General features: G+C 51.1%; 2 protein-coding genes across 6 annotated transcripts in view; one reads left to right on the top strand and one right to left on the bottom strand.

Moving 5' to 3' along the window:
- The window catches only part of SLC38A9 (solute carrier family 38 member 9), a 42,821-nt gene extending 36,851 nt beyond the window's left edge, over positions 1–5,970 (bottom strand). For 2 of the 5 annotated variants that reach the window (XR_005065387.1, XM_037038457.1), the window contains exons 1-2: positions 5,853–5,927; positions 1,482–1,652 (exon numbers count right to left, since the gene is read on the bottom strand). Coding sequence is in view for 4 of the 5 variants with exons in the window: in XM_037038457.1 (XP_036894352.1) it covers positions 1,482–1,609 (128 nt within the window). In the remaining variant the exon portion in view is untranslated. Of the gene's footprint in view, positions 1–1,481; positions 1,723–5,852 lie in introns of all 5 variants that reach the window. The other 3 variants (XM_037038459.1, XM_037038462.1, XM_037038460.1) reach the window with 3 other exon arrangements.
- A 3,769-nt stretch (positions 5,971–9,739) lies between these two features.
- The window catches only part of DDX4 (DEAD-box helicase 4), a 52,202-nt gene continuing 47,986 nt past the window's right edge, over positions 9,740–13,955 (top strand). The window contains exons 1-2 of the mRNA XM_037038512.1: positions 9,740–9,966; positions 12,383–12,468. Coding sequence (XP_036894407.1) covers positions 12,397–12,468 — 72 coding nt within the window. The 5' untranslated portion in view covers positions 9,740–9,966; positions 12,383–12,396. The remainder of the gene's footprint in view (positions 9,967–12,382; positions 12,469–13,955) is intronic.

Below are 13,955 nucleotides of genomic sequence, written 5' to 3' on the forward strand. Positions count from 1 at the left end.
GACATTTTTTCCAACCCTTTTGCTATTATTAGAAACACTGCATTAAACGACCTGTGAGTGTATTATTTGACATTGGGAATTAATGCTTTGAAGCGAAACTGCTGGGCCACCTAAACTTTGGAACTGGCTGCTGGCACGTGGGGGGTCACATTAAATCTACAGGTCACGATGTGAAGAGCAGGGCATTTCACTCTCGTCGTCCCACTGCGGCTGAACACGCCTTTCTGTCACAGGTCATATGTTACTAATTCTAGTACTGGGACGTCTCTCAGAGACAGACGCATCTCTCAGCCCTGGCCCCCTTCTCATCACTGTGAGCGGTGACTGCTCCCGGTGGCAGGGCAGAGAAATCTGTCCCTACTCCCGTCAGGCGTCAGGACACGTGCAGACCATTTGCAGAAGAAAGAGGAGCCAGGGTGCTGTGAGGTAGCCTTTGGTGACACCTTCTGGTAAAATTGGGGAAGTGCAAGCATCGGCGCACAGAAAGCGTCAGAGACTTGGAAGAAAATTCTTTCAAAAATGCTACATTAGCCATGCTCTTGATGTGTCAAAGGACAATTTTGTATGAGGGAAAAACACTGATTTTGATGACTCCAAAAAGTGATTCAGAAGAATCACAGTAGTAATATCTTCACTGATACACTGTTTCTATTTTCATTTTTATGGTTGCACAAAAGATAAATGACACAGAATAAAATACCAAGTCAGTCCAAGAATTCCTCAGCAAATAAAAAACTAACAACAGAAAACTAAGCCCATGAGAATACGGCACTGGACGTGCTGGGGGCAGTTTACCTTAGGGCAGTGTTTGTACCGTCTGTGTGCAGTGCAACTCGCCGTCCGCGTCTCGGTTTGAAGATACGCTCTAACCTTCCTCAGGCCCCTCAGTGGCATTTCAAAGTTCCTCTCACACAGATTTTGCACATTCTTAAGCCTATCCTGATGAATTTCTTCTGTTCTTTTATTATACTTTCATATCCGGATGCTACTTATTTTTGCCTATTTTGTAAACAGCCACCTTACTGAATTTTCTTACTATTTATAACAATTTTTCAAAAGTGCATGCTTTTGGGTTTTCCAAGCATGCAATGAAACAAATTTTTAACTCAAATCTTAAGCTACTGCTGGAATTTGAGCTCAGTGCAGGTCGGGACTGTGTGTCACTTTCACTGTGCCTCCTCGGCACGCAGCACACTACCTTGTCCGAAGCCGGTAATCAGTACACATTTGTTCGGTGAGTTATAAAAATGCATCTGACTTCATAAAACTAACCAGCCCCCAACAGAGATGTTCAGTTGAGTCGAAAAAGTCAAATACAAACGAGGAAACAGTACTCATATTTAGCCTCTCCCACTACAAATATACAGATCCTATAAGAAACTGGGTATTTTATAATTAAAGTTAAATGTTTGGTTAAAATTAGTTCTATTTTAGTAATGAAAAACCCTAGTTACGAAACAAGTGTTTTACTTTAAACTTGCCTTTTGGACCTCAGATCCGGTGAATCGAACTGAATGTTCATGGGTCCGGGACAGGCTTCGAGGTCGGCTCCGGGACAGGCTTCGAGGTCAGCCCCGGGGCTGAGGAGGCGCCTGGAGTCGCTCTCCATACCCGCCACTCTTCTCGGGCTCCGGGCGCTGCAGAAGTCAGTCCTGGGTGAGTCAGAGCAGATAACTTCAAGTTTTTGCTCCTGACAGATGATACATTCGCATGCGTAAGAAACTGGAAAAACACACGAATTTGCTGAAGATATCTCAACACAGCATGTGCCCAAAACACTTCTTTCACCAGAAACTTGCTAAGTTGAGGCGAAGTCACTGCTTATTTTCAGGTTAACAAAAGTAAGGGGGCCAATCCACTTCCAGCAATAAGACAGATTAGGCTACTTACCCAGTATTTCTACCCAAAATACTGGGTAAACTATTAAAAACATTTTTGGGAAGTTTCAAAATGAGCAAGAACAATCACGCCGCCATTTGCAGGACAGGTTCAGCAACCCAGGGGTGGCCCCTGCTCTGAGGGTGCCCACCGTCCCGGGAAGGAGGGGCTGAGGCAGACCCCGGGCAAAGCCCGGGCTCACTCAGAGCGCGGAATGACTGCGGGAGGAAGTCACCTCCGCATTGTCCCCGCCACAACGGGGCTGGGCCCACACGCAGCTTCGTCCAGCTCCGGCAGCCCACTAGGGACTAACGAGAAGAAACACTGCCTCACTTCCCCACGGGGGACCCACAGACGTGTTTCCTTGACAACGAGCACAGCGAGCGTGTGCGTGAGTGGGCACGGCCTGCGCACACGCGGCGGGGGACAGTGCACGCTGTGAACTGCGCGTGGAGTGTGTGTGCAGGTACCCAAAGGGCACCTAGAGGCTTCCAGGTGACGGGCGGCGTGTAAACCTTTTCTGTGAGGACACAACTTCATCCCAGCCCAAAGAAGACTAGCCGCCCATCTTTTAAGGACGAGGAGTCCTGCAGAGTCAAAAGTAACCTGGGGAAACAGGCCCCCCCCCCAGTGAGAACTGGAAGAAACAACAGCAGGAAGTGACCCATGAGGACTGGAATTGCAGGGACCAAAAGAATAGAATTACAAAACGACAGGCTTCCTATGTTTAAATAAAGAAAGAAAACGGGGTCACTTCCACAAAGCAACTTAGCATGTTTGAAAAGGACGAGAGGGAATTTTTAGGCCAAGACTTTACAAAAGTACAGAGCCAAAATGTAAAGCTCAACAAGTGGGTTTAACAGTTGACAAGGAAACGAAGGAACTGTAAGATTAAACCAGAAGACACTACCCAGAAGCGGCAGAGAGCGGGGAAGGCAGGGAGCACGGCAGCGGCTGGGAGACGTGGGGGACGCAGCGAGGGGGTCTAGCGTGCACAAAATTAGAGAACCGGAGAGCAGCCCGCAGAGGCAATATTGTACGAGTTGATGGCTGAGAAAATTCTAGAACTCATAAACGATAATCTGCGACTCAAGAAGTGTAATGAGTCCAAGCAGAATTAATAAGCAATATAGTATAGGGTTGGGGGAAAAGGAATTAACATTCCAGACCCAAGAGAAAAACAGTGAAGTGCAGGCCTTGGAATTGAGGTGCCAAGGGTCCTCGTGTTGTCCGGACGACGGCAACACGGGCTGCCAGTTTAGAGGCAGCCACCCCCATAAAAGAAGATGGTGTATAACTGAAAACCCAGCAGGGGGAAAAGAGAATGGTAAAAATTAATTGGCCTAAAAAGGGGCAAGAAAGGAGAAAAAGAACATGTAAAAGAGGTCGGACATAAAATGGCAAGTATAGAATAGGCGAGACCCTCCACTCTTTCCTAGGCCCGGCTGTCAGGCCGCCGAGGGCCCAGTCACCGCCCAGAGGCTGCTCCTGCTGGGTCTCCAATGGCCTCCAGGCGGGCAAGCCCTGGGCAGGGTCCGAGCTCGAGCTTTAACGTACTGGCCCGAGCGGAAACACCTGCCACAATGATCACTCTCCTCCTTGATGGATGCACCAGGGCTCCGGGACGTCGCCACACCTCTCTGGTCCCTCCTCCTTCTCCATCTCCTTCACTCTTTGCGTCTTGTCTCCCAGACTTCTTAAAATGGCAGAGTCCCACGGCTCAGTCGTGGTCCTCTACTTACTGCATTTACTGCTTCAGAGGACTTTTCAGTGCTCTGGACTGAAGACCAAACCAGCCCCAGCATTCCCTGAAGCCAAAGCCTAACCCAGAGCCAGGCCCTAAGTAAGCGTCCTCAATTCTGCAAAGGCCGAGAGAGGCGAGGAAGCTGCAGGAGAAAGGTCTGAGGCTGGCAGAGGTGGGTCCACGAGGTTTAGGGAAATGAGCTTCCTCGAGAGCACAGGGGGAAGCAGCAAGTCCTCCAGAAGACCTAGGTGAGATGACCCACGAAAGTGGCTGAACAACCGTTTCTCTGCAGATGCAACGACCTTTCTCTGGAGGAAGACGCCCTGTAGGGCCTTCCTAGCCACACAGAAGCAGTGCCTGGACTGAAAGCTTCCAAAGACAGGCGGACTCTCTTGGGAGGGGCTAATACAGCTGCCAACTTCCACACTCACGGAGCCAGCACTCATCTCCGTTCTAAAAATCCCAGGCCCCGAAGAACATGCTCAGTCGGCTCTGTCTGTGCTTTGTGAATGGAACAGCCAAGTCTGCTGACAGCCCATCGGTTTGCAACATGGGTTACTGAACGTTTTAGGCCCACTCTTGAGACCTACTCCTCAGAAAGAAAGGTGCTTTTCAGAATGACTGTTCATCGATGAGGCACCTGGTCGCCCGAGAGCTCTGATGGAGATGGGCAAGCAGGTCGGCGCCATTTTCATGCTAACACAGCGTCCATTCCGCAGCCTACAGGTCAAGGTGCAATTCCAACCTCCAAGTCTTACTATTCAAGAAACACGTTTTGGAAGGCTAGAGCTGCCATAGACTGTGACTCCTCTGATGGATCCAGGCAAAGCAAATCAAAACCTTCCGGAAAGAATTCACCGTCCCACATGCCAGTAACAACATATCTGACTCCTGGGAAGAGTGAAAAGATCAGCACTAACAGGAGTTTGGAGGAAGGTGATTCTGACCCTCAGGAATGACTCCGAGGGGTTCACGACTTCGCTGGAAGAAGCAACCGCAGACGTGGTGGAGATGGCAAGAGAACCGGAATCAGAAATGGGGGGGGGGCCTGAGGCCAGGACCGAACGGCTGCAGTCTCACGACAAAGCCTTAATGTGTGAGGAGCTGCCTCATGTGGAGGAGCAGAGACAGTGGTTTCTTGAGATGAAATCTACTCCTGGTGAAGACGCCGTGAAGACGCCGTGAAGACTGTTGAGGTGACAACGAAGGACTCGGGATGGCACTCACACTCGGCCGAGGAAGCCGCGGCAGGGTCTGAGACGGCTGACCCCAGTGATCAAAGAAGTTCTACTGTGGGTAAAATGCTTAAAAAAACAAAACGGCATCACATACTACAGAGGAATTTTTTGTGGAAGGAGTCAGTCCGTCTGGAAACCGTCTGGTGTTGTTTTCAGAAACCCCACAGCCACCCCCACCTCCAGCCACCACCACCCAGAGCTGTCAGCATGGAGGCAAAACAACATCATCCCCTGAAGGCTCAGAGGATGGTTAGCCATTTCTAGCAATAAAGTATTTTCAACGAGGATATATCCATTTGTTAGAGGTAACGCTATAACACACTCGGTAGGCTACAGAATGCTGTCAACATGACCGTGCACAAGCAAACCAAAGAAGTAAGTCATGTGGCTCGCTTTACTTCGGTGGTCTTACTCGGGACCACAGCACCCCCAGGGTCTGCCGGTATTCTCAGGCGAAGAGGCCAAGCCGCCCACCTATGGGGACACTCGGTCTCCCCGCCGAGCCCAGCCAAGCCCGGGGAGGACATACTTGTCTGGCCTCACCCCACCTGCAGCCCTAGCTCGGGCACCAAGGAGCTTCCTCCCGTCTGCGGCTTTGCTCTGCTGGCATAGACAAGGATGCTCCTACTCGCACACCCCCCAGATCTCTTGCAGCACCTCGTCTCGGCCAGGTGTGCATTTAGGGTAACCTGGCCCTCCCTGAGCCTCAGGCGGACACCCACTCCCACTGCCTCTCCCAGACTAGCTCGCACTCGCGTGAGCGCCCCCCTCCGCAGCGATCTCCGTCCGGCTCTGGCCTCATCGTTCCCTCAAGAAGCCAACGTTCCACGCGCGTCACCAGAACTTCCCGGTGACAGCCGGCGCCCCAGCCAGCTCAGAGGTTCCGCCCGCTCTGCAGTTCCGCGGCTTCCCCTCCGCCCGCCCCCCACCCCCCACGCCCCGGCCCACCCGCCTCCGGGACGGCGGTTGCAAGACCGGGGAATATGCTCTACCTGATCGGGCCAAGCCCTCAGCCTCCAGAGCAAGGCAGGAGGTTGGGAACCCTTCCCAGATCTTGGGAACCCGGGGCTTCGCGTCCCTGTAGCCCGGCTTCGCGTCCCGTGAGCAGGAAGTAACTACGGCCTCGCCGCGGGGGCCGTCGGGGAATCAAGTTAGGAGAGCGCTGGGCCGCGCTTCGGACTACAACTCCCAGAAGCCCCTGCGACGGCAGCACGCCGCGGGCGCGGAGCCCTGGTCCCCGGTTCCGTCTTGGACCTCGGTCTGGGTGCTCGCGGCTCCCAGCGTCTGGCGCACTGCAGCCCCTTCCCCAGTTCGCGTACTGGCGCCTTTGTCGCAGATCACATTCCTGCCCCTGAGGTTCCGAGGCTTCTGGGTGGAAGGACGCCAGCACCGGCAGTCCGTACAGCCCGGAGGCCACGTGACTTTCAGGCTCTAGGGCCCAAGCCTTCCGGGTGTTGTTCTACGCTCTGGCACGTGCTGCTTGAACTCTGCACTGGAGGGAAGCTGATTTGGAGAAAACTGTTAGGTCAGCACTCCTCCCCGCTGGACAGTGTCCTTTTCCCCCTTTTAAATGCGTGGCCAACTTCATCTCTACACCGGACGCGCTCAACCTTTTCTATCATGGCACGCATAAACTTCTAAAATTCTGCAGCACGCCAAAAATATATTTTATGTCCATCTGACAGAAAAAGATAGGTATAGTTTTGATTCATTCACACCCAACAGGCAGTTGTTGGGATAGCTGTTGTCATTTTTTATTTGGCAATATAAGGGGAGAGTCAGGGCCCCCTTGCCGAATAGCTGGGTGTTGCATGTGCTTGTGGCGTCCTGGTTGAAAGCTCTCTGCTCTAGGCCGAAAGAAGCATTCCGGAGGGTTTCGGCACCCACCTCCCACCCCTAGGCGTTTCTACAGAGCTGCCTCAGATAAACTTACGATCTGAGTAAAATCAGCGTGCTTGTTGCAAAGTCAGCTCAGGGTGAGTCCTCTGAAGAGCGTGTGGAAGCTTACCCAAGTTCATCTTCCATAGGATGCTCGTGGTCTTTTTTCTTTTTTTTTAAACAGAACAACTAGGAAAAAAAAACAACAATGTCCTGTAGTGTGGTAAAGAACTCGAGCCAACATGTCCAAATGAAACAGCTAGTGTTGAGTGCCAAGTGCTTTATATACATCATTCTGTCTTCACCGTGATTCTAGAAGTGTCTTTTATCCCTATTTTGCAGATGAGGAAACAGTCCTAGAGACTTTAAGTGACTTTCCCCAAGGCCAAATGACTATTAAGAGGCAGGTCATCTGGAATTCAAACTGAGGTCCCGCTCCGAAGCCTGTGCTCTCAAACAACACTTGACATTGCCTCAATGACCAAAGAAGGCGTGGTGAATGCATGGTCGGTGGTACAATGGAAACTGGAGGGCCACCGAGTCCAGGGCTCATGCTGCCAGTGACGGCTCAGCCGCAAAGCAGAGACAGGGCTTGGGCTATAATTACGTTTTTGTTACTGTCAGGGGCCGCAGTCTGAGAAGGTGGCAGGTTCAAACCCCGACACCACCTTCCCTTGAGCTCTCAGAGGCAAGTTTACATCAGAGAAAGTTAGGGTTTGGGAAGGGAATTCCTGGGGGACCGAAGACCTGCTGTTTCTCTCGGGTGTAGGGGGTGGGGGGCTGAGAGGGGCCTGCAGCCCCTTCCCCAGTTCGCCCCCTTTGTTCCGTGTCATCTCTCCGTTCGCATCAGCACCCTTCTCCCCTCCTGCCACCTGGGGTTCACGGGCAGGGAGGCTGAGTGCTCTCTGGTCGGGGAGGAGAGGCGTTGGCCATCCGCTCTCCCGTGCCCTGGGTCAGGGGAGGTGAGGCCTTGGGTTCACCGGCAGGCCCTGAGCTGCTCCAGCGGTTTGGCCTTGTTTCCTGTTCTCGTCTCAGTTTCCCCGTTCCACTTGCCCAGGAATTTTCCCAGCTTCTTCCTCCTCTGTCTCATAAGGAATGTAAATGGTCCAGACTTCCCATGGTTTGAGTTACGACTTTTTGACTTTGCACTGGTGTGAAACTGATACACTGTCATGGAAACTATACTTTGAATTTTGAATTTTGATCTATTCCAGGCTAATGACACAGAGTTCAGTACTCTGCTGTGCCACACCTCAGCCATGAGGGTGACCCACCGACACCCTACAGGGTATCCATTGTGTTAGCTGGGTTTGCCCACCTGTGGGTTAATGTAGGTGTTCTGAACACGTGTGAGGCAGGCCAGGCTTAGCCATGATGTTTGGTAGGTCCTTGCTCCCAGAAACAACCCCAAAAGAGTGGTGGGGTGGGTTACAATTCCCCACTGTTACAATTCCCACTGTTACATGGGTTCTTATTTTATTCAATGCCTTATAATTCATTAGAATTGTGGTTTACTTTGATGTTTAAAGTGTTCCCAATTGGCTAGGACCAGCCCATTCAGTTGGTTCCTTTGTGCTTTGCTCATTTTTGGAAGCTTACTTGCTTTTTTAAAATGAGCTGATGTTTCAGGCTGGTCCTATATATTTTTGGCCCCCAACTGCGTGGTATCTGTTTTTCCCCCAAGAATGCTGGTTTCTTGTAGTGGCAAATGGTGTTTGGAGACACCAGTCTGGGTGCCAGCATGCCCATTGCTAATGGGTGGGTCATTGTTTCTAGGTTCTCTTTAGTGGGCACAGTTGTGAAATCCCTTTTTATTATTTTGTAAAGGACATATATCGTTAGTTCACCTTGATATTTCCAATTCAAATTTAGGAATATAGGGTTATTTCTTGACCTCTTTGATTTTCTATTTCAATCTTTTTTCTCTCACAAAAGCATTAACTTAACTATGAACTATTTTATTGTTAACAATACAATTCATTCATTTTTGTAGTTCTTTTTGCATTATGATATATCCCACTAGGAACCTATGGTCAAATTACTGTATTTTAAACCACTTGAAATAACTCTTCTCTATGTGGTTAATCCATTAATACATACTTATTTATGTGTATTTGTTTATTTTTTGCTTTACATTTTACGATTGCTTTTTAGATTTTGACTTCATTTTGTTTTGTGATTTTGCATAACAATCATACGGTTCACCATCAGATCCACTCACTCAGAGAAGTCCAGCGCACATTCTCCCCTGTCCCAGCCTGTCCCCTCTTTCCTTTCTCCTAGATAGGCATTTTACACATCTTGGTTTATCCTTCTACTCAGAAAAATACAATTAGCAAATGTAAGCTCGCGTACCGGACGTATGACTCTGCACCTGGCTCTTTCCCAGTAATCCTTCCTCGTGCCGGCCCCACGCCAGCACGTGAGATGCCCCTTGCCTGGCGCAGCTGCACAGCAGGTGAGATGGCCCCTTGCCTGGCGCAGCTGCACAGCAGGTGAGATGGCCCCTTGCCTGGCGCAGCCGCACAGCAAGCTGAAGGGGGGAGAACACGCCCGCTCAGCATATTGTGTGAATTAAAGGTGCCCGAGTGTCAGTGCAAGGACACTGACTGTCCTTTGTCCCCCAGGAATCATGATACAAATCTCCCGTGGGAGCGGTGGCCCCTTCGCTGCCCCCGACACAGAGGGTAGAGGCATCCTGATTGCAAGACAGGGAGTTCGGGGCTCCGAAGGCTCTGCGGACAGACGCTGCCGCTTCTTCACCACTGTAGCAGCTCTGGACCACACCCCTTTGTTTTGTCAATTCTTCATGAGTTTATGGTTTCTCTATGTAAAAGGTTTAAAAACTTCCTGCTTTGGTCACTTTCTAAGTCTCATATTTTTATGTACAAAGTTGAAGTTCTCTCCGGTTAATCCGTCTTATGTCAATTTAGCTCTCTTAAAGCAGTCAGACAACCTAGAGCGAAGGAACATATTTTCACCCCACAACACTACGGGTGATGTCTTTTGGCCTGGAGCGGGGCCTACCATCCAGAACTGTGTCCGGTGGCCTTTGTTGTCCGGAATAGCTTGCCCAAGTTCACACAGCTGATGAATGGACAACCAGAGACTACCAATGCCAGCTTCCCAGCCAGCTGCTAGTGGTCGCTTCCTGGTTCCCTGTTTGGAAGTGCAGACGAAGGGCACTCATCCCTGTCCACTTGATGGGGCCTGGTCCCTGCTTCTAAGGTGAGTTAGTCCTCTCTCCATGCGCTGACTGAAGGTGATGGTGTGCACACATCCCTCTTCCTTTGCCATTTGGTACAGAAAAGCCAGCCATCTTTCTTAGGAATGGCTAACATTTAGTGGGGATGGAAAGGGCTAGACCCCGGTTTACTATGCTTTCCTAGTGACTGTTCAACCCATTCCAGAATTCAGTGATGAAACAAACACTTTGGCTGCAAAGGACCGAAAATTCCCCTGAGGAAAGGGGAAATTGTCCTAGGATTGTCCTTATGTAAACTGACTTGTAGGAGTGCATAGGGACCACGGAATGGATGTCATTTGGGAGGCCTGGCTGACTACAGGCAAGGTCTCTGGGAACACCAGTTAAATCCCAACAAGACTAATTTCTAACCCAGAACCTTAATGTATTAATTCTCAATGGGGAGCAAATAAGTCTTACCCACTGGACCTGCTCTCTCATGGTCAGACGCCTGGGGTGGGGGCACGGAGAGGTGCTGATCAGGAGGGGCCAAGTGAGCGTGGGGTCAGCAGAGGTGCTGAGGAGATGGCTCCACCCGGTGACTGAGAACAGCCCCAGCCACTGCCCCCAGACCCGAGTCTCTCCCCACCACACCCATAGCTAACCACACTGCAGTCTTTTCGATACTGCCTTCATGGTTTGCCATTCCTGGATCAATGAATACGACGAAGCTTTTATTTAATTAATTTAAAAAACAAGATTTATTTTAGTTTCATGAGGAGCAATTATTTCCTGAAATTATTTCCAGGATTGACAGACTATACTTTTCTCATACACATTAAGTATTAAGTATAAGCACTAAAAATAATTATCAAAGTGAAAACCGCCCATGGATTGCTAAAATCAGTGGTATGCGTACCCCCTTTAGTAACTGTCACCAGAAGAGCTCCAGTTAACAGGCGCTGTGTCCCCCAGCCTGCTGGTGTACCGAACCCCGGCTCTGCTGACTTCCTCCATTAGCTGTGTCCCCAGCACCACGCTTCTTGGAACGATGGCAAAGGCTGCTGGACGTCAACTACACACGACGTGACCGATGGGAGCAGGAGGCAGGGCAGGGCCCCCGGTGGGTTCGACCTGTGCCCCTGGGGTCAGGGGGGTCACATGTCCAAGCCTGGATGAGCCACCCACGCAGCACAACTTCCTCTGCGTCCAAGGGCAGCTCCTTTGCTAAGGCGTGAGCCCCAGCTTGGTAGGACGCAGCCTCCTGGGGTATGGGCGGGCAGTGTCACCCTGCCACCAGACCCTGGGGTCCCCGGACAAGAGGCAGGGGTCTCAGACATCACCCGAGGGGCCAACTGCCGTGCTGTGGCAAGGGTGGAGGGGGGCAGTGCTGGGCACGCGACAGGTTAGGATCACTCTCAGGCCCTGTCCCCTGTCGCGTTCGGTGTTAGGAAAGTGGGGGTGCATGTGTGTCTGGCGGCGCTTGCACGGGGAAATGGTGGAGCTCTGCACACCAAGGACCCTGCTCCCCTAGGCTGGAGGGACAAATGGCCACAGGCCAGGCCTGTCCTCTTAGGCCTAACGGCCGCAGAGTCCAGGACTTCCCAGCGGGTGGTGGGTGGGGCCGTGGTGGAACAGTGAGCGGCAGGGTGGGCGGGGCCTCGCGCCGTTCGGGCGCTGATTGGTTGACGGCACGTGCCGTCAGAGCCTTTTATGGCTGTAGCACGCAGCTGACGCAGGCTCGGCGTCCTGCACGTGCGGCCGTTTAGAGGTCTTCTGCGAGGGCCTGGGACCAAGTCGCAGGCAAGGGGTGCGCGGCGGCCGGGGCCTGTGGCGCGGGCAGGTGAGGCGGCAGGAGGATGCCTGCGGGCCGCATCTCCCGCCCCGGGTTCCGGCGGCCGCGGGGGCGAGTCCCATGGGAGGGCGGCCGAGGGGCGGGGCGGTCAGCGCAGAAGCTTCGGAACTCTTTGACCTCTGTTGGGGCCTTGCCTTTCTTCGGGACCCTTGTCGCCTTGCCCGCCAGTTCCTAGGCGTTCGTTGGTCTCTGGCTCTGCTTCTCTAAGGAACTTGTCAAAATCCCAAGCCCAACACACCTTATCTACCTTTTAAGGGACTTGAAAACGTCCCCTCCCTGTCGCTTGGGGCCCCTTGGCGGGAGGAGGTAAACCTGGTGACCAGCCTTTGGGGCACAGCTGGAGCTTCTGGAACGTCACAGGGGTTGCCCAGGTCGTTCGTCACGTGAGTGGTCGAACCACCTTTCAAAGATGGAAAGGGTGGCTGTAAATGTCACCTCCCCGTAAGAAACAAAACTTGGTCCCCTTTTTTCCAAAAACCCCGGCGGGAACGTGACCCCCTAGCTGAGAAGTTTCACGCGTCTGTGGGATGACGATCCCCGATGCTTCTGGAGTGACGGTTCTGGTGTAATCGAGGCCAAATGTGTCTGTGTTTTCACAAAAACAGCCCCGAGATCCACCATGGGAGACGAAGACTGGGAAGCAGAAATCATCACACCCCACCTGTCTTCCTACGTGCCCGTGTTTGAGAAGGTAGTAACATTTAACGTTTACAGCTAGTAAATGCTACAGGTTTGATCAAAGTGGAAAAACCGCGTGGTGGGAAGGCTTTAGATGAACTATTAGATTTTAATTTCCTTCAGATGTTTTTATATAGGTTGTAAGGAGAGTAAAATTACGGTTGCAGTTTTTGAGTCTGGCCTTTTCATTATTCCATATTGATTTCCTCACAGTAATTTCTTGTGGTTACATATCATTTCATGGAAAAGCTCTGCCGTAATATAATTGCTTTGCTGTTGGTGTGAATTTGGATGTTGTTAGCTTTTCACTGTAATAGTGTCACAAATATCTATAGCTTATTTTTTCTAATTTGGGAGCTTTTTAAAAAAATGGGCTGACTTGATTGAAGAATATTTTATGGTTCTTTTTTTCCCTGGTTCTCAATAGAGTCGTTATAATATAAAGTTTAATTCACAGATGCACTGTTTCCAGTGGACTTTAGTAGGCAGCTGTCTGATTTTTAGTTTTTCTTTGTCTAAGGTTTTGTCTTCATCAAGTGTTCTCCAAACAGCACACTGCGCTGTAGTGTGTCGTGTGTGCTTATCGCATCAGGTGTCTGGGATTCAGTGCGGCTGACTCGTCTCTTTCAGCTGTACCTTTGTAGAACTTTTGTGTTACTCACTGACCTGCCTCATGTCGTGATCTTGGGAATACTCACTTGAACGTAACTTCTGTTAACAAATCCACCTTGTGATTTTTAATATGTATTTGTGCAGGTCCAGTTTGTAGCGAATTTCTCCATCTGTCTGCAGACGTGATGCCTGGTGCTGAGCTTTGCGGTCGTTATTTGGTCTGTTTGACTTGGAGGAACATGGTGCAGTTAACAGCTTTTTTGCCTGCCTTTAATAAAAAGGGCCAAAGCTGGGGATGAATCTGTGACTTTTTTCAATGACATTTTTATGTAGGGGAAATTGGAGGTCTTTTATTCAGCCTAGTTTCTTTGAGAGGCACAGTTTTTATTATTTTTTGTTCTGACTGCATTCCCTCTTGTTAAGCTTGCAGTGGCTCTGAGGCCCCCTTGGATCAACGTCCCCTCCGTATCTGTGATCAGCCTTTTCCGAGTGCTCCTCGGGATTTTGCCTGGAGACTTACTGTCGACACGTGACTACCTCATTTTGAGTGATTGGACACTGCTCTCGTGGCAGCTGGGGCGGCTGGTTCTAGGTTTTGAGGCGAGTGTGCCACCTGAAGACAGTGAAAGGGGTCAGGCGGGGGCACTTCTGATAGTCGGACAAGTGTGCAGGGCAGACAACTCGGCACGCAGGCCTTTGCATGCCTGCTTCCCTCGGGCTTGCTGGGGTGAGCCCAGGGGTGCACGGGCGTGGTGAGTGGAGCAGGGTGGGGCTTGCTTCCTGGCTGCAGAGCCTCCTGTTAGGGGACCACGCAGGGGTCACTTCTCTCTGATCTTGGGGCCTTCCCTGTGGCATGTCTCAGCAGGCATGTACTCTCATGATTAAGTG

Source organism: Sturnira hondurensis, unplaced genomic scaffold, assembly GCF_014824575.4.
Source record: "Sturnira hondurensis isolate 20B ecotype Veracruz unplaced genomic scaffold, ASM1482457v3 Scaffold0024400, whole genome shotgun sequence".
NCBI lineage: Eukaryota > Metazoa > Chordata > Mammalia > Chiroptera > Phyllostomidae > Sturnira > Sturnira hondurensis.